The sequence below is a fragment of the Cervus canadensis genome, chromosome 10 (assembly GCF_019320065.1).
Source record: "Cervus canadensis isolate Bull #8, Minnesota chromosome 10, ASM1932006v1, whole genome shotgun sequence".
NCBI classification, from domain to species: Eukaryota; Metazoa; Chordata; class Mammalia; order Artiodactyla; family Cervidae; genus Cervus; species Cervus canadensis.
In genome coordinates, this window is record NC_057395.1 from 29,746,459 (window position 1) to 29,764,933 (window position 18,475).

General features: G+C 44.7%; 1 protein-coding gene across 2 annotated transcripts in view; it reads left to right on the forward strand.

The window, feature by feature from the left end:
• The first annotated feature begins 3,721 nt into the window (after positions 1-3,721).
• OPTN (optineurin) overlaps positions 3,722-18,475 on the forward strand; it is a 38,687-nt gene continuing 23,933 nt past the window's right edge. For both annotated transcript variants that reach the window (XR_006271556.1, XM_043479434.1), the window contains exons 1-5: positions 3,722-3,940; positions 10,383-10,559; positions 11,434-11,636; positions 15,603-15,785; positions 18,023-18,096. Coding sequence is in view for 1 of the 2 variants with exons in the window: in XM_043479434.1 (XP_043335369.1) it covers positions 10,394-10,559; positions 11,434-11,636; positions 15,603-15,785; positions 18,023-18,096 (626 nt within the window). In the remaining variant the exon portion in view is untranslated. The remainder of the gene's footprint in view (positions 3,941-10,382; positions 10,560-11,433; positions 11,637-15,602; positions 15,786-18,022; positions 18,097-18,475) is intronic.

Below are 18,475 nucleotides of genomic sequence, written 5' to 3' on the forward strand. Positions count from 1 at the left end.
TGCCTTCAATCTTTCCAAGCATCAGGGTCCTTTCAATGAGTTGGCTTTTTGCATCAAGTATTGGCCAAAGCATTGGAGTTTCAGCTTCAGCATCAGTCCTTCCAATGAGTACAGGGTTGATTTCTCTTCGGATTATATGACTTAAAATTCACCCATTGTAAGTGCACAATTCAATCATGTCTATTCTAATAGAGCTGTGCAATCCTCATTACCAATCTTTGCATTCACCAACCCAGTTTTAGAATATTTCCATCAACTCTTCAAATTTCCGCAAGCTCCTTTGCAGTCAAAGCTACTCCCAGCCCCAGGCAACCACATGTCTGCTTTGTGTCTATGCTGCCCCTTTCTAGACATTTCACATATATGGAATCACGATATAGGGAGATCATAATTTAAATTGTCTTTGGATCTGGTTCCCAAGTGTGTACATTCTTCTACCACTAGCTCAGATATGCATTAAAATGTAATATATCTTTACCTTCTCTCCAGCCAGCCCTGGCCTTGTAGGAGTGTAGGAAAATCCACTCTTGAACATCTTGGAGGCCTTGAGTGGAGGCTCTCCTTTTGTGGGGTCATGAAACAATCCAAGAGGGCTTTTGGTATCCACTGGAGTTCGGGCCAGTTATTCTTCAGCCCACGTTAACTTGATCAGCCCATTGAGGCTGGTACCCTTGCCATCTACCATAAAGCTTCTACTAAGGAGAAGGCAGGTTGCTCTGCTAAGTAACTAAATAACTAACTCATAATAACTAATAGTAACTAACTAACAATAACTAATAATAACTAAATAACACTGGTTATTTCCAGTGACAAGCCTGGATTCCAGAACCTGCTGAATCTGTGAGATCAGTTTCCAGGGTCCAACAGATGCCTCATACAGCTGTGTCACTCCCAGAGCTGGCTATGGTCCTAATACTGTAGAGGTTGAGGCGTCTTTGATGCTCAGGAGACCACCAGCCTCCACCCAACTCCCACTCTGAGGGACTCACTCTTCCCCTCAACCGCCATGAAAGCCCCCCACCCCACCTGGGTTCTCTGCAGTCTCCTTCCAGGACACCTGGGGTAGACGATGCATTTACTGGGATTGGGTTTTCTCTAAAGACAAGAGAAAGGTTGATCTTCCAAGAATCTTGCAAACACCCCCGTGACAGGAAACACAAAGTGATTAGCTGCCTTTTCCAAGCAAAAAGAAGGGGCACCGAAAGCATGAAACAAATGAGTATCTCACTAAATAGCCTACCACACTGCTTTGCATTCACCTACCACAAAACCACATCAGTGAACAGCGGAAGGCATATCATAATTTCAGTTTTCTTAGCTGTGCTTAGATTCTATCTACTCATGGAACCGTGAGAGAGGAAGAAGGCACCCCTCTGGACTACTCAGGCTAAGAAACAGAGTTGGTTCTAACCCCAGCAGTAAGAATAGCAACTCACATTGTGCATCAGGCATGGTTCTGAGTGTTTTACATGTATTATCCCTTAATCTTCACAGTGACATTAGGCAGTAAGCTCTGTATATCCAAATCCTTTATTTAAAGCCCTTGGCGCAAGCTGTTCCTGAATCCAGAATTTTTTGGACTTTACAAGGTAATAAGGTGCATGTAATTTACATAATATAATTTCCCCAAGAGGGGCCAAAACAGATCTCATACAAACTAAATAAGTTGCCTTCAAAGAAACAATCATATCAAGTGGTGCAAATAAAGACAATAATTTTACATTGGTTTGGGTCAGTTTTGCCACCAAAAGAACCAAGGAAGGCATTGAATTCTCAGATCTTTGGAATCTTGGACCTGTATTAGAGGCCCCATTTTACAGATAAAGAGAATGAAGCACAGCTAGATTAGGTAGCTTGTCCAGGGTCACACAACTATGATGTGGTGGGAGTGGTCAATGTTTCCAGAACAAGTGGGTCTGATCGGTTTCTCTACCAGAAACTCATCCACTCTCAACCTTCACACTCCATAACTAAGGCAGTCTTGGGTATGACACCCCCCCCCGGCCCCCGCCAACTGCCATCCTCCCGCCCCATCCCATCCCCTCCCTGCCCCTTTAATGAGTATTAGATTCTCTGACACTCATTTTCTCTCTCCTTGGTGGTTTAGTTGCCAAGTTGTGTGGACTCTTGGGGAATCCATGGACAGTAGCCCACCAGGCTCTTCTGTCCATGGGATTTTCCTAGCAAGAATGCTGGAGTGGGTTGCCATTTCCTTCTCCAGGGGATCTTCCTCCCCCAGGGATCGAACCTGGGATTCCTGCATTGCAGGCAGATTCTGTTTAAAATAACGGAAGTAAGGCAGCATAGCTGACTCGCCCCTAACAAGCCCAGGAGGGGCCGTCTGCAACGGGGTCTGGGGCAGGCCCTGATTTGCTTGTCCTCTGTACCTTGAGTGGGTTTCCCTGGTAGCTCAGAGGGTAAAGCATTTGCCTGCAATGTGGGAGATCTGGGTTCAATCCCTCAGTCAGGAAGATCCCCTGGAGAAGGGAATGGCAAACCACTCTAGTATTCTTGCCTGGAGAATCCCATGTACGGAAGAGCCTGGTAGGCTACAGTCCACAGGGTCTCAAAGAGTCTGACAGGACTGAGAAACTTTACTTTCTTTCTTTCTACCTTGAGCAGGGGGTTAAATCTCAGGGTGATGTTAAGGGCCGAGTAAGAAGAGCTGGCCTGGAGCAGGCTGTCTAAATAGAGGAGTTGAATCCTTCAGGATACCAGGAGAGGGCGCGTTTCCCCTTTTCCTATTTGGATTAGGGTTGTGTGTGTGGGGGGCGGGGGGGTTGTCTGTTTTGTTTTGGGTTTTTTGTTTGTTTGTTTGTTTTTTTCGTTTCTAACCAGCGAGCAGCCTCGATGTGCAACAATGTGCTTGGTATCCCGCTGATTTAAGCGGCGTCAGCCTTTTCATTCATAAATTAAGTTCTCTCTTGTGATGTCCTTCTTGGTCTTCGGGACAAACCTGCCCCCAGGCCCTCTCTCCCTTAATTTTTGTTTTCTGATCTTGCACGGGAGGCCTGTTACCGGGAGAACCGGCCGCACTGGCTTGGAGCCCCTGACCTTGGTATCAGACGCCTGTGTCTGCGCCCTTGCTAATCCCTCCTCGCAGTGCTTAGTTTGCAAACCTGGGCGGCTCTCCCTCCTTCCGTGTCTTGTTGCCTCCCATTTCACTCTGTCGAGTCCAGAGGCATCCACCCTCCTCTAGTTCAGTAAATCAGTACCACTGCTTTTCAGATGCAATCCAGGTTAATCCAGTAATCCCACCTGTCTGGAGCATTTGGAGCCAATGTCGACGGTTGGCCTGTTCCCCGGCAACAAAAGCCTCAGAAACATCCTGCTGGCTCTGTGTTTTTAATTAAAAGTCTGTTTTAAGGGCAAAATTGGGTGGAAAGCAGTGCGTGCTCGATTAACTGTATCTAAATGGAAGTCCTTTAACAAGAGGCTCATCTCCCTCTTTCGGTGGGATGCAGCGACCCCCTGTGGCTCGACTTCTAAAAGGACCTCCTTCGACGATGACCGATTGCTCACACTTCATTTACTTAACAGTTTGCTTTAATTAACCCCGTCCTTCACGGCCGTCACACTAACACCTTGGCGCAGTCCGCATTAACCCGGGTCCCCTGACCATGAGCGAGCCTTGGGATTGGGAGGATGTGGGCTGGTGGAGGAAAAAGGAGGGGCGGAGAGCTGGGGCGGGGCCTACGGGGGCGGGCCTGAGGGCGGGGCCTGGGAAATTCCCGGGCGGAGGTGAGGAGGCTGCCGCGGCGGTCAGCTGAGCAGCGCTGGGCGGGGTCGCGAGGCCGCAAATCAACCTAAAGCTCGCCAACCCCCGCCGCCGCCCCGGCCGGTCCCCCGCTTGGCCTTTGCGTCTGGGTCCGGAGCCCTCTCCCAGCGGGAATGATGCCCAGGAAGCAGTGACCCGAGGGAGGCCGGAGCCCGCGCGCCGGTGAGCCAGGGCAGGGGGCGGGCAGGGTCTCCCTTTCCGCCCTGGAAGCTGTTCTGAAGCCCCCTTCCCTGCGACCCGGAGCCGGTAGGGACGTGGGTGGCGAGGGGTGGGGCGTCTCCTCCAGTTGGACGGCGGCGCTCGCTAGGAGGGTTTCCAGGCCCTGGCGATCCTGACCTGGTGCCAAAGGGCAGCAGGGGCGTCCATCCCAAAGCGCCCTTCCCCCTTTTTTCCCCGCAGACTGGCCGCAGGTGACTTCCTCTGTAGGTCATGAAGGTGGTTTAAGGGTGACATCCTTCCGCAGATTGGGGATGATTATACAGCCAGTTCCTCATTATAAGAGAAGGGGTTAAGGACACACCTTCGAAAGACGTAAAAACTAGCTCCACGAGACGACCCAGTACACTAAAGCGCCAGTGGCCGCGCTCCAAGGTGATGGGATTACTGAACAGCTGAAAGGAATCTTCATAAACCGTTGTGTCTGGGGGAGCTTGTGTGTGTGTTTGTGTGGGTAGGTATAGATACATACGTAGAGAATATGAATATTTGCTGAAGCGAGAACCCCAGAGGGGTTGTTTCTGTTGTGTAAGCTGTAGGCAGTAAGCATCACTAAGAGAAAATGTAACTCAGGCTCCAGCTAGGCTCCTCCCTCCACAAGAAAAACTGTTGTTGGAAATTATGTGCCACAGAACTGCTTAAGGGTGAAGTGGGAAACCGAAACTTTGAACATCAAAAGCCTAGGCTCGATCTGGTTAAGCAAGCGGCACTATTAACAATGGGTTTCCCTGGTGGCTCCGTGGTAAAGAATCTCCTGCAGTGCAGGAGATGCAGGTTCTGGAGAAGGGAATGGCAACCCACTCCAGTATCCTTGCCTGGGCAATCCTAAACAACAGCAATTATTAACGGAAGAACCTCTCATGCTTCCTCCTTGCCTGGAGAGAGGAGCAAGGGGGCCCTGGCCACCTCCCCCCACCCCAAGATAGGCCCAGTTTGGGAGGGGACTGGCCAGGTGTAGTATTTTTTTATTTTTTGGTAACTGACCACAAGTTGCATATTATGCTGTGTACTCTGACTGAACACCAAAAAAAAAAAAAAAAAAACAAAATCAGACTTTATTTTTGAAAGGAACTGGTCATTGTTTTACCTTCCCATGCGATCTCCCGCCTTAGGTAGAGGCACAGAAGTCTTCTCTTCTCCAAGCCTCACTCTTTCTGAATTTTATAAAGACTTGGAGTGTTTGGTATGTTCTTTGGGATTTATGGAATAGTAAATTCAAAGGAAAAGAGGGAAATTAAACTGTGTTTTAAATAAAATCTGTTTCACTCAGAAAATAAGTTTTCTTTTTCATTTTGACATGTGTATATGTGGGCTGAGTGATGAAATATGTGTTATGAAATGACACCCAGATACCTTTGTAGTGATATTTTTAAAATAGTACTGATTTTCAAAATAAGTTTAGTTCAAGAATCTGGAAATGAGTGCCATTGTAAAACTGTAGAAAAACTTGTAATACTAGTTATGTTGGATTTGTTGCCTACTGAGCAGAAAGTGTTTTACAAGTGTAAGGCTTTTACCTCGTAACACTTGATAGTTTCATTTGATTTCAACAAATGTTTACTGAGAGCCTGCTCTCAGTGTACCAGTCTCTAGGAAAAATAAAATAAACACCTCGACTTAGGTTTGATGGGAAAGTTGACTGGCATGGGATAATACAGTACTTTGCATAAAAGAACCAATATGTAAAGCACTATTGGGTACTCAGAGGAAAGCGTAGGTCTTTTTACATAAGACATCTATTTGAGCTGGACGTTAAACTGTCCAGTAGACGTTTGCCAGGGTAACAGCAAGTCTAGGCATCTTGAGAAAGGATAGAAAAGCAAAAAGCATGGAACTGTGAACTCTTTAGTGTGCCCCAGGCATGAGTGGTGTTGGTGACAGGAGATGGTACTGGTGGATGAGTGGGGGCCAGACTCTGAAAGGCCGTGTTTGTTTTGCTCGGGAGCTGAAGCTCTGTCTGTATGGGAAGGGTGGAAGTAGGAGGATGCTCTTGTGTTGGGGAAGAAACCATGGAAGTAGTGGTGCTGCAATGGAAAGAGATGAGTCAGACCATGGAGGAAGCTATGTAAATTCATTCAGCATCTATTTGTTGAACCCCCATATATTTCTGGGAATGTTCTAGGTGCTAGAGACAGTGCAGTGAACAGAACAGACAAAAGCCCTTTCCTCTGTTGAGGACAACATTGCTGTAGGCCAGATAAGACAAGAAGGACCTGACCTAAGTGGTGGAGATTGAGAGGAAGTGGAAGTAACAGGACTGGGTGACCCTTTAGACTCACGGGAAGAGGAGATAGGAGTCATCAAGTATAGCTCCTGCCCTGGGAGATGAGGCTAAGTCTTTTTCCATTTTCTGTATGTCCAAAAGTCAGACTACCATTTCTGGCATAAAAGGTAAGGCCTCTTTTGCCCCTTAATAGGATGTGTACTTTGAGTTCTTTTTCCAGGATTGTGATGAATTTTGTTGGTGCAATCTTGGAGTGTTACTCAATCCCCTTGAAAAGCCAAGCCAGAATTTTCCAATAGCCAACTATTCTCTATGGTCAGGAAATAGGTTTTCACTGTTGAAAACTAATTTTTGCATGTGCGGGGTGAACCTGTGAGTACTTAGCAAATTCAGAGAATCAGCCACACCAGGGTAAGGGCATGGGTTTATTCTGTGCTATTCTTGCTGGTCCGATGTCCAGTGGGTGGAAGTCAGTATAAGGCAGATTTCTGTTGGATACAAAATGACTTTCTGGCAGTCACAGCCATCCGGGAATAGAATGGGCAGTTGCCTGCTAAAGTCATGTGCCCATTTTTTCTGCCGTTGAAGTCATTCAAGCCTGGTCTATATGTCCATCTGCCGTGGAAACCAGCAGGACATTCTTGCATCAAATAAGTTGGGCTGGGCCATTTTTAAGACCAACTCAGGAATGCAGTTCAAGCTCATGCCTACAAAGCCAAGTCACTGCTATAATTACTTGACCTCTGGAATTAAGAAGGATTATTATAATCAAGAATTCAGATAGCAAATCTGGCAATAAAATCTAGAGATTTTGCTTTTGATTTCCACCTTCCAGGTAGTTCCCATTCTTCCTCATTGGTGAAATCTTGACATATCCATGCTAAATTATTAAATCACCCTTCTGCCTAGAAATGATGCATTTCTGATTCAGATTGGTTGGGTTTTTATGAGAAATTCAGTTACTAAACAGGCAGAACCTTGCAGTAAATGCCTTAGGTCCAGTTTCTGTAACCTTTGAGGATGTATGTGTGCAAGGATTTATAACCTATCTGCATTTTCTCAACTGAAAGTAGTTCAAGGGGATGCTAAACATTTAGAGAATTCAGCTTTTCTAACTGGCATTCTAACTGACATTTTACCAGGAGACATCTCATATATACACTGTATTGTGATAGCTTGTAATGATGGCCCCCCAAATATTTACAATCATAAAATGCACTTTGAGTCACCAAAAATCAATTAAATTGCTTTTAGCAAAAGTTTGGTTCCAGTATTTATATGCTTATCTTTGGCATTTATGCTAACTTCCTATTGCTCTGATGGGTATATTTCTGGGAATGTTCTAGGTGCTAGAGACAATGCAGTGAATAATTTTTTTCTAGCAATGCCGCATAACAAAGAATTCACTATAATTGGGACAGGCATTTGTATTAGTGAGAGAGGGCAGCATGGCCATGAGGGTACTGGGATATATGTGTTGGATAGTGGGAACTAGACCGTGATCTTGATAGAACCTTAAGAATACTTTTTATAGCTCTTTTGAACTGAAAGCAACCATAATGATCATCATTTGCTAGACAAGTCAGTAAATCATCACAGGAGGTCTTCTCAAGGTCACACATCTGGTTAGTGTCTTCCAGTTTATTTTTGTATTGTCTCCCTTATTATAACCCTGCTTTTTTTTTTTCCCCCTCATGCCCTGTTAAAACCTGGGCAACCAGAAAGTCAGTAAGTAGAACTGGTTTTAACTGTTATGGTTGTGCCTCAAGTCTTGGTGGAGATAAAACAAAAAGTCAAAGATGAAAAGGAACAGTACCTCTTCCCCTCCCCTTCCCTCCTTTCTCCTCCCTTCTCTTCATCCATCCCCTCCCCTCCTCATCTTTCCCTCTGCTTTAGATACTTTTTTTTTAAAAACCTGTTAAATGTTTCCTTTTACTTTTGAAAAGTATAGTCTAATCCTTGAAAACTTGAGGAAATTTAATATTGACAACTGAATAAAACATGTTACAAGGATTTTGCCTTTGTCAGGTATTTAGAATTCTCTGCAAAATAGATAGGAGCACTTTTTATTTAGTAAAAAACCCATTTTTATGAAATTTCAGCTCCAGCATAGTTCTGTGAAAAAGTGAGTTTTAGGGAAAGCCAGAAACTGGCTTTTTCCAAATTATTATCATCCAAATTATTTTATGAAAAATAACCCAAATAATTTTATTGGGGAAAACAAAAGCAGTCTCTTCTGGTCACCTCATGCCAAGAGACAGCACACTTCGGCAGTGTACCTCTTTCTAAATAAATCAGGATATGTAAAACACAGCTGCTTTCAAAAGACTCAGAATGCTTTATCCGTGTTTAACACTTCATAGAATTGCCATCCTCATTAAAGAATTCCAAGGATGCCTTTCCTGTGCGGGCTGCTCTAGAGAAGTCAGCAGGCCACCAGGGCCAGGGCCCGCTCTCCCCTCAGTAGTCCTACAGGTATCTTGCACTGTCTCTAGTCCTCTAGGTGCCTTTAGACCAAGAGCAGGTCACCAGACTCTCAGTTCTGGGAAGGCTCCAGAGAGCCCAGGAATTGCATCCTGCCAGAGTGGGGAGGAAGCAGTGCTCTGCGCTCCGAGGGTTTGCTGCATTCACGTGCGAGCACTCATAGCTGGTACTTTCCCCAGCTTCTCCCCTCACACATTGAGGAACTTAACAAAAACCATAACCAAAGTGTCCCTGGTAGTCTCTTAAAGACACAGTTGTTTATACTTGGCCCGCCTGCCAGCAGTGCCAGGTTCCTTTGGCACATGTGGGAGCTACTTAATAGGGATGTGGTTCTTGGGACACAGTGAAAATGTAAGTTAGTAGTAACCTGTTTGTAAGCAATTCATTGCTAAGAAGTAGGGGAAAAAAGCCTTCTGGAAGCCTTAGTTATTTGTTTAAGATTGCTGGTAGTGCAGGATGGAGGGGTAAAGTAGAATCTGCACTTTGGGTAAGTTGAATGGGGCAGCCTTCAACGCTCATCTAGAGCACACACCCAGAGGTTATGACACAGCGCTAGATGAGAGAGCACTTCTCTCCCGTCAGCTTCCAGTGACTCTGCAGTGCCTCGTGAAGGGACGAATCATCTTTGTGAAATGTGGAAAAGAAAATGTTTGCCCACGGTCTTTGACTTCTGTGCCTGCTGAGGTGGTAGGCCATACAAAAATACAGTTGGGATATACCCATCTATCTTATCTATGGGAAGGGCATACACACTCCAGTAGTCTTGCCTAGAGAATCACATGGACAGAGGAGCCTGGCAGGTTACAGTTCCTGGGGTCACAGAGAGTCGGACACTACTGAGCAACTAACCCTGCATTTTATTTGTGGCCACAGTGACCCCTTTACAAATTATATGCTTAAAATAGTCTCAGAATATGCAAGAACTAAGCAAGGTTTTCTTAGTCTTTTTAGTGTGCTTCTAAAAGTAAACTATGAAAGCCTAGATACTCAGTGGTACCTTCATTGTATGACAGGGCTGGGTTTTAGAATCATCCTTAATGCTCGATTTTGCCTCTCATTAAGTGACCTTGGATGAGCTCTGTGAATTCAGCTCTGTCACCCAGGAAGTACCCATCTAGTTGAGTTTTAGTGAGGATTAGACCTTGACACTCTGGTGTGACAATTGAGCACATAGTAATTATCTGAAATACGTTACTTCTCCCCTTCCTCTTAGCCAAAAATATAAGAAATAAAATATGGAGATTCTTTAACAGTTAATTGTTGAGATATAATTCACATACCATACAGTTCACCCAAAATATGGAGATTTGAGCTTAAAACATTTTTCTGGGAAAAAATCAACTTAATAATCCTTTGCCCACATCTACAAATACATACAAAAACCCTCTTGAACGCCTCACGTTAGGATTTCTTACCATCTTGATATCATTCCCATCTCTTCCTCCTCCACCCCCCCAGCTCCTCACTGTACCCCTTTATACACAGACACATACATACAGACTGAAGCAAGGATGTATCTTTCTTGTTTGAAAGAAAGAATCAAGATTGTTCAAAATGTAATGGGAAAGAAAGTCAGCCCCTTCTAGAATACTTCTTAGGACTTGCATATGGGTTTGTGAACTCCTGAGGACCCAGTGTGGTGGGAGATGGTTATGTTTTCAGTTTGTGATTTTTCCGTAGGAACTGCTGCCATGTCCCACCAACCGCTTAGCTGCCTGACTGAGAAGGGGGACAGCCCCAACGAAACCACAGGAAATGGACCCCCCAATCTGGCTCCCCCAAACCTGGACACGTTCACCCCACACGAGCTGCTGCAGCAGATGAGAGAGCTTCTAATCGAGAACCATCAGCTGAAAGGTAAGCAACACCCCGCCCGGTGTTTCTCCATGCACCCGTGGCCTTTGGGAACACAGTCCCTTGGTAATAGCTTGTAGGTGAATCCCTTTCTCTGCACCTGGTTCCTTGGGGAGAGATAGAGCACACGACTAGCTCTTAGTCAGACTAAAACTGCTTCCCGGGTGGCTCAGTGGTAAAGAATCCGCCTGCCAATGTGGGAGATGTGGGTTTGATCCCTGGGTCAGGACGATCCCCTGGAGAAGGGAATGGCAACTCACTCCAATATTCTTGCCTGGAGAATCCCATGGACAGAGAAGCCTGGTGGGCTATAGTCCTTGGAGTCACAAAAGAATTGGACATGACTTAGTGACTAAAAACAGCAAGGCTAAAGCTGTTCCCATTGTTTACTTTTGGATGCAGGTAAGAATAAAATTACGTATCTCTGGGAAATGGCAAAATGACATTTAGCCTTAAGTTTAAAAGGAAAAATAAAAAGGCTGCTATTATTACAGTTAGTCCTAAATATTACCTTAAGAGAAAGGATTCTAATATCTCTAGCCATGGCTTTTGGCAGAACTAGTATTGGAATCCAGGAGTAATGGACCTCAGTCTAGCTAGTTATTAATAGACATTTTTTTAAAATAAATCAATAAAATCAGTTTTATTTTCTTGAGAGTCTTGAGGGCAGTTGGTGACATTAGACCTTGTAGTCCTGTTTGAAAGCATGGACTACTCATTTTGCTATGTAGTCTTTCCAGCTGACCCTGGAGCCCACGCCAACCCTGGCATTTTGATGTTCAGAGCTACATGGTGAGGTGATCTATGGGGAGGTTCTCTTCATGACCCCAAGTCCAGTCCCCTGGTGTTTTGACCTCTCTCTCTGAACCCCATGCAGAAGCCATGAAGCTAAACAATCAAGCTATGAAAGGACGATTTGAGGAGCTTTCAGCTTGGACAGAGAAGCAGAAGGAAGAACGCCTTTATTTTGAGACTCAGAGCAAAGAAGCCAAAGAGCGCTTAACAGCACTGAGCCTTGAAAATGAAAAACTGAAGCAAGAACTTGGAAAATTAACAGGGAAAACTGAAAGGGCATTTGAGGTGAGTGGACTGATCAGCTGTAATTTTATTATGTTCGTATTTGTAGTGGGATCTTACTTGTCTAGACTTCGAGATCAAAACTTTCCCAGTTCCAGCTAGATGCTTGCATTATCTTGAAAGAATAGTGATGAGAAGATTGGTTTCAGTTTTAAGGGTCATGTGTAATCTCTGGTGAAGGAAAGAAATGGGTCAAACTTTGACCTTATTGATTATAGTCAGAAGAGTGTTATGGTTATAAATCAATATTTTGTATTCATTGTAGATGGTACAGAAAGACCTCTGCCTAGAACCATTCAAATGTTGGTCTTTAGTCCTTGATATAGAATTACATTTTTAAAATCTATCTCTCAGAATTTTCACTTATTGACCTTGTCCTTTCTCTCCATCTACAGTAGATTCCTCACTTTGTGTTCTACATTTACTTTTGAAAAATGGTTTGACAGATATTATATCGTGTGATATGAGGCTGTAAGGTTGCCACATTTCCACTAACTCAAAGAACCTGAGAAATGTGCTTTGATACCCTTGAGAACAGGTATCGAAGATGTGAATGAAAAGTCCTGTTTGTTTTCCAGAAAGGTCCCAGTATTGAAAGAAGTTGAGACTAGAAGCTGGAGCTCTGGACAGCTTCTTTCAGTGTAGAGGATCCGTTGAAGCAAACTATAGGCAGGACTCAGAAATGAGTCCTTGGGACAGAGAGACACTGAGGATTCTTCAAAACCCTTGGTCATCAGTTTTTTCTCCACAAGCTGTGCCTTCCAGGCCCCCACCTGCCCCCCACCTCTTTTAATTTTTGTTTCATGGACCACTTGAGGTGTGTGTTTGTTTGTTTTTAATTTAGCCTCTCATCTTCCTGATTTACTGAAGCTCTCAAGGCCTCTCACTCACTCACGCTGACCTGTCTTTGCTGCTGCTTCTGCAGGCACCCCCGCCCCGACCCCCTCCAGCCATCAGGGTTGCCCTCCGTGTTCTGTGAGGCACAGGGAAGGAGCAGGGAGTTTCCACTGAGACCTGCCTTCCAACCCTCAGGGTGAGGCTGAGGTATGACTGATTCTGTCCTGATTTCACTGAATTACAGACCTGGTGGCTCAGAGGGTAAAGCATCTGCCCGCAATGTAGGATACCCGGGTTCTATCCCTGGGTCGGGAAGATCCCCTGGAGAAGGAAATGGCAATCCACTCCAGTATTCTTGCCTGGAGAATCCCATGGACAGAGGAGCCTGGTAGGCTAAAGAGTCGGAAATGACTAATCGACTTCACTTTTCATAGACATCATGGTGATCTCTAAAGAATCCTTTTTTTTTTCCTTTTATTTATTTTTAATTAAAGGATAATTGCTTTACAATTTGTGTTAGTTTCTGACATAACATCAGCATGAATCAGCCATAGGTTTGTGCGGTGGTAAGTCACCGACTCGATGGCCATGAGTTTGAGCAAGCTCCGGGAGCTGGTGATGGACAGGGAAGCCTGGCGTGCTGCAGTGCATGGGGTCGCAAAGAGTCGGACACGACTGAGTGACTGAATTGAACTGAAGTCACTTCAGTCCTGTCTGACTCTTTGCGACACTATGGACTATAGCTCGCCAGACTCCTCTGTCCATGGGATTCTTTAGGCAAGAGTACTGGAGTGGGTTGCTATTTCCTTCTCCAGAGGATCTTCCCCAGGGATTGAACCCACGTCTTTCACATCTCCTGCATTGACAGCCAGGTTCTTTATCACTAGTGCCACCTTGGAAGCCACCATAGGTATACAGATGTCTAAAGAATCCTTTTTGACTTTTAACTACAAATTGCCAGGCAAAGGTCATTAGACTTGTTTTGTATTATAAAATGACATATCAGCCTGGGCACATTTCCAAGACAATAGAAGCACAGAAAAAGGGAAATTGTTTCCCAAAGGCTAATCAATGCTAAGTGCTCAAAAAGTGATGAAAGATAGAAATAATTTAGTTGGGCTTGAGATCCCAGAGAACAAACCCTGGGAGTTTCATCCAGGAAGATGATGGACAGAGCCTAAACAGTGAAATGAAGAGAAGTTTTAAGTGTCACCTCACAAGGTGTTTTGCAGATCCATAATTTCCCAAGGATAATTAAGTGTTAGTCATTCAGTAGTATCCGACTCTTTGCAACCCCATGCACTGTAAGCTCCTCTGTGTGCCCAGGCTCCATGGGATTCTCCACCCAAGAATACTGGAGTGGGTTGCCATTCCCTTCTCCAGGGGATCTTCCTGACCCATCAATCAAATACGGGTCTTCTGCATTGCAGGCAGGTTTTTTACTGTCTGAGCCACCAGGGAAGCCCGAGGATAAAGAAGAGATCCACACAATTGTGAAAAAGAAAATTAACCTGACTTCTGAGACTCAAGAGTCATGGCCTTATATCCCTGGTCCTCAGGCACTTGTTTAAAACTCTGTTTCCTTCCTTTGTGGAAAGATGTGGAAGGAATGGACTTCTATCCATTCCACTCAGTGTCCTCAGGAAGGTCAAGAGAGTGGATGTGAAGGTTTCTCACAGGGCATAGTCTTCCCCTTGCCTGCTTGCTTCCTGGTTCCAACTAGGCAGTACCTTTCCTTTTTTTCACTTTTATGCCTTTAAATATACATTTCTGTGGTCTGAATCATTAGCAGGAGAGACTGTACAAACTTTGAGCTTTTCCTTGCAGACCTAACTCTTCAGTTTTAGGAGTTGCTTTTTCCTAAAGCCTATGAGAGTTTCCTGGCAAGGGGATGGTCCAGAAGAAGGCAGAGCGTGATTCCACTGGTGTGATGGGCTCTTCCATGTGCCAATTACTACCTAGCTCTCACTATCTTAACACTTCACAGACTAGCTGGTTTATGATCCATACACATGCCTTTCTGATTATTTTTTGGTTCTACTATGAGCCTTTGGGCCTGTTTACCATTCCTTACAAAATCTGTCAGAGGGTGTTTGTTGGGGGGGTGGGGGGTGGGGCGCGGGGGAGGGGGTTGAATTTTCAATGTTGCAGTCCTCTGGTAATCTCAAGTATACATATTTCTGGTGGTGCCATGTTTATAAGAGCCGTGAGGGAAGAAATCAGGAGGCCAAGGTTACAGCTAGATGAGGCCACAGAGACAGCATGATACCAAGTCTTTCTGATCCAAGAAAACTGAAGCCAAGACTTTAAGGGAATCTGTTCAAGGCAACACATGCTCTGATTAGCAGAGTGTGGACTAGAGTCTGTTCTCCCTTCTCCCGAGTAAAAACACCACATGTTAGCAAGCTCTTTCTTTTATGACTTTGTCATATGTGGTAATTGCAACAGGATGAACACAACAGGTACTCGACATTAGGAAAATATTAATGTTTATTAGTTTATCAAGGGAAGCCCGTTAATGTTTGTAGAGGCCAAAATTAATTTTCCACCCTTGGTACCAGCCTCTGAATTTTCAGTTTTCTTATTTCTCACCAGATTTACCTTTAGCAACCTTAAAACACCAGCATAAAATATTGTAACAACCAACCTACATGGCTGGGAGGATTTGGGACCTTTCATTGTGTTTTGCCATCACCATACTGTCATACCCTTGATGCTTTGGCTTGTAGGCAGAAATGACAAGTATGAGGAGAGAGGGGGTGGAAGGAGAAAAAAAAAGAAGGAAGAGGTTGAGTTGTGGCAGTTCTTTATCCTTATTTTCTGGGATTTGGGGCTGTAGTTTACTAGTCAACCATTGCCAAAGTCTGGTTGGTTATTTTCATGATAATCAGGTTATTTCTTTCAGCATATTGAGGAAACCTTGCTTGTCATGAGTTTAACTTCCTATTATTTGCACACGACAAAGTAAATTTTTCCTTTTTAAATGGTATATCAAAATAAATTGCCGAGGAAAAGCTAGAATTCTCTACTGTGAAGCACAGCTCTGTTACCAGGAGGTATAGAGGCACTTGAGTTTGATGGCAGAGTCCTTGGCTTGAGTCATTCATTCACTTTGCTCCACATTGTTTCCAGGACATCACTGGGGACCCCAAGGTCCCCAAGGCAGAAGTGGAACAAGAAGTGGAACAGCTGAAGACCCAGGTGGCACGCCTCCAAGCTGAAAAGGCAGATCTTCTGGGCATCGTGTCTGAATTGCAACTCAAGCTGAATTCAAGCGGCTCCTCTGAAGACTCCTTTGTTGAAATCAGGATGGCTGTAAGTGTGTTGGTTTTGGTTTTGTCTTAAGCAAATTATAAAACCTCACCTGGACAACTGCTAGAAATATCACTGCTTCCTTTCAACATGGGAAAGCCAAACAGTCAGCGTAGTCAGCATAAATATAAAACATCATGCTTGTGGCTATCACAGCTGAAATGGAAAATACTGATTACCTTTTATGACTGGAGAGATAGTCCTTTTTTTCCCCCAGTACATCCTGAATAATTTATCTGACCTAAAAAGGAAAAAAGAAAAGTATAAACTTGTTCAGCCCAGGTTTCAAAGCTGTGTTCAGCATTTCACTTAGGTAAGCAGAATCATGATCAGATGCAGTAAAATCAAAGGCTCGCCACTTACTAATCATAGAATCCTCTTTTCAGACAAGTCCTATGAGGAACGTAGGCATATTAAAAATAAGAAGTGGAGAAAAGCAGGAGCAGAGGTGCTCTGGCTGTAGCCCCAGGGGATAGCCGGGCTTCTCCCTCCGCTCCAACAGCAGCTGCTAGGGAAGCGCCGAGGACAGATTCTGAAGCCAGCATTATCTTACTGGCTTTTATGTGCAGCCCCAAATGAAGCGAGCTGGGCAAGGCAGCACAGGCTGGCCTGTTCTGATGAGAAGCATGTGTCGGCGGGTAGCTGGTGTGTGGGTAGTCCTGCTAGAAGGGAAACCTCCTTCTTTGCTACTAGAAAAAAAAAAATGGAATACAGATTGAGGGAGACAGGCACAGGATGGTACAGTCCTCCACTGTACAGTCAGCCCAGCTTTGTCAGAGCACACGTCTGATACAGGAAGAGAGCTTAACTGTGTCTCTGGAAGAGAAAACCCTCCATGTAGACAAGTGGGGGTGAGGTGGAGTGACAGTGCACCTTACAAACAACTCAACTACTGGATATGTCTGAAACACCAGAGCATGACTCTCTTCACTTTATCATTAATCTGCTGCGCTAAAGATGAACAGAAATGGAAAATGGCTGTTAATAACCCTGCCACCCACACCCCTCAGAAATTTTAGATGAATAGGGGCTGAAGTCAAGAGAAAATCCTAATCAGGAGGTACCCTGTGTCAGAGCACTCATTCTGCACACGAGCAAAGATTATGAAAACATTGATCAAAGAGCTTTCACCTTCTGCAAATAACTGATAAAATTCAGGAAGTCTAAGGAGCGTATCAGAAGTTTCCAAATGAGGCTTCTTTCTTTGGGGTGCATGGTTACCATAATGTTCTCCCTCACTGATGAGTGACAGTTATTTCTAGTGTAAACATGTTTTTCTTGCCTTGCTCCTATGAACAGAAAAACACTGCCCAAGACTTAGGAACAGTGTGTGCATACAAAATTATCGAGAACCACCTCTGTATTTTTCCACTAGCTCACTGGACTAGAAATGTCTTTCAAATCATTGAAGTGGTCTTAGCGCCCCCTGTTCCCTAAGTGACCCAAGAAGCAGATGAGTTTCAATTCAATGGGAGCCAGCCTTTCACTTTGTGAGCCTTGCCCACAGAAGACAGCCTTCTTTGCAAGTGGCTTCAGCAAGTTCTAGCATTTTGCATTTTATTTTTTTATTTTTTCAGATTTATTTACTTATTTCTGGCTGCTCTGGGTCTTTGTGGTTGTGCACAGGCTTTCTCTAGTTGCAGCGAGTGGGAGCGATTCTTCTCTTTGCAGTGGCTTCTCTTGTTGTGGAACACAAGCTGTTAGGTGAGTGAGCTCAGGAGTTGTGGTACATGTGCCCAGTTGCTCTGCAGCACGTGGAATTTTTCTGGACCAGGGATTGAACCCATGTCCTGCATTGGCAGGTAGATTCTTAACCACTCGACCACCAGGGAAGTCCCACATTTTGCATTTTGAAGGAGTGTGTGGGAAAAGCATGTGGAATTGTCATTAGCTGTGTGTGACCTTAACTTGTAGAGAAGGGAACTGCCAACGAGAGAGAGAGAGAGACGAGATAAGCTTTCCTGTATGTGGGGTCAGGATGACTGTGCTGAATGAGAGGAGCCCGGCCTTCTCGTCTTCATCTGGATATTTATAATCCTGACGGGGCATGCAGGTTGAGGGAAGGATAAACTTCCATTCCATTTGAGTGACTGAACTGAAGCATCTCATGTTTCTGTGTTTGGTAGATTCCTTGGGTTATGTGTCATCCAAATTCTTGATCTTTCACCTTTTTCTCTTTTGCTGGAGAATTTGTCTTACAGGCATGCTATGTTAAACCTCTCTCATTTCTGCTTTTACAGGAGGGCGAAGCAGATGTGGCAGCAAAAGAAATCAAGACAAGTCCTAGGCCCACAAGAACTCATTCTGTTGACAGGTGTGTGAAGACAGAGTCAGGCTATCAGACAGGCACGCTGGGCGGTCCTGTGACTTTGCCCTCACCCCTGCGAGGCCAAACATGGTGGGCTGAAAAAGCCACTTACCGATTTACACTGGGGCCTTTCCAGAATGTTTAGTTTGAATGCTATTCATATTTATTGTTGCAGCCCACTGGTAGAGAATAAAAACTATGTTTGGTGCCTTGGTAGGCTAACTAACCCCTCACCACTCTGTGTAGAGGTGTTTCATCGCCATCAGGTGAGAAGTGAAAACAAGCTGGTTCTCAGTTAAGAGACCCATGTTTCCTCATGTGTTTACGAGTGCAGTCTGCCCCGGACTAGGCTTCCCAGCTGTTAAGGACGATGTTTCCTTTTTCT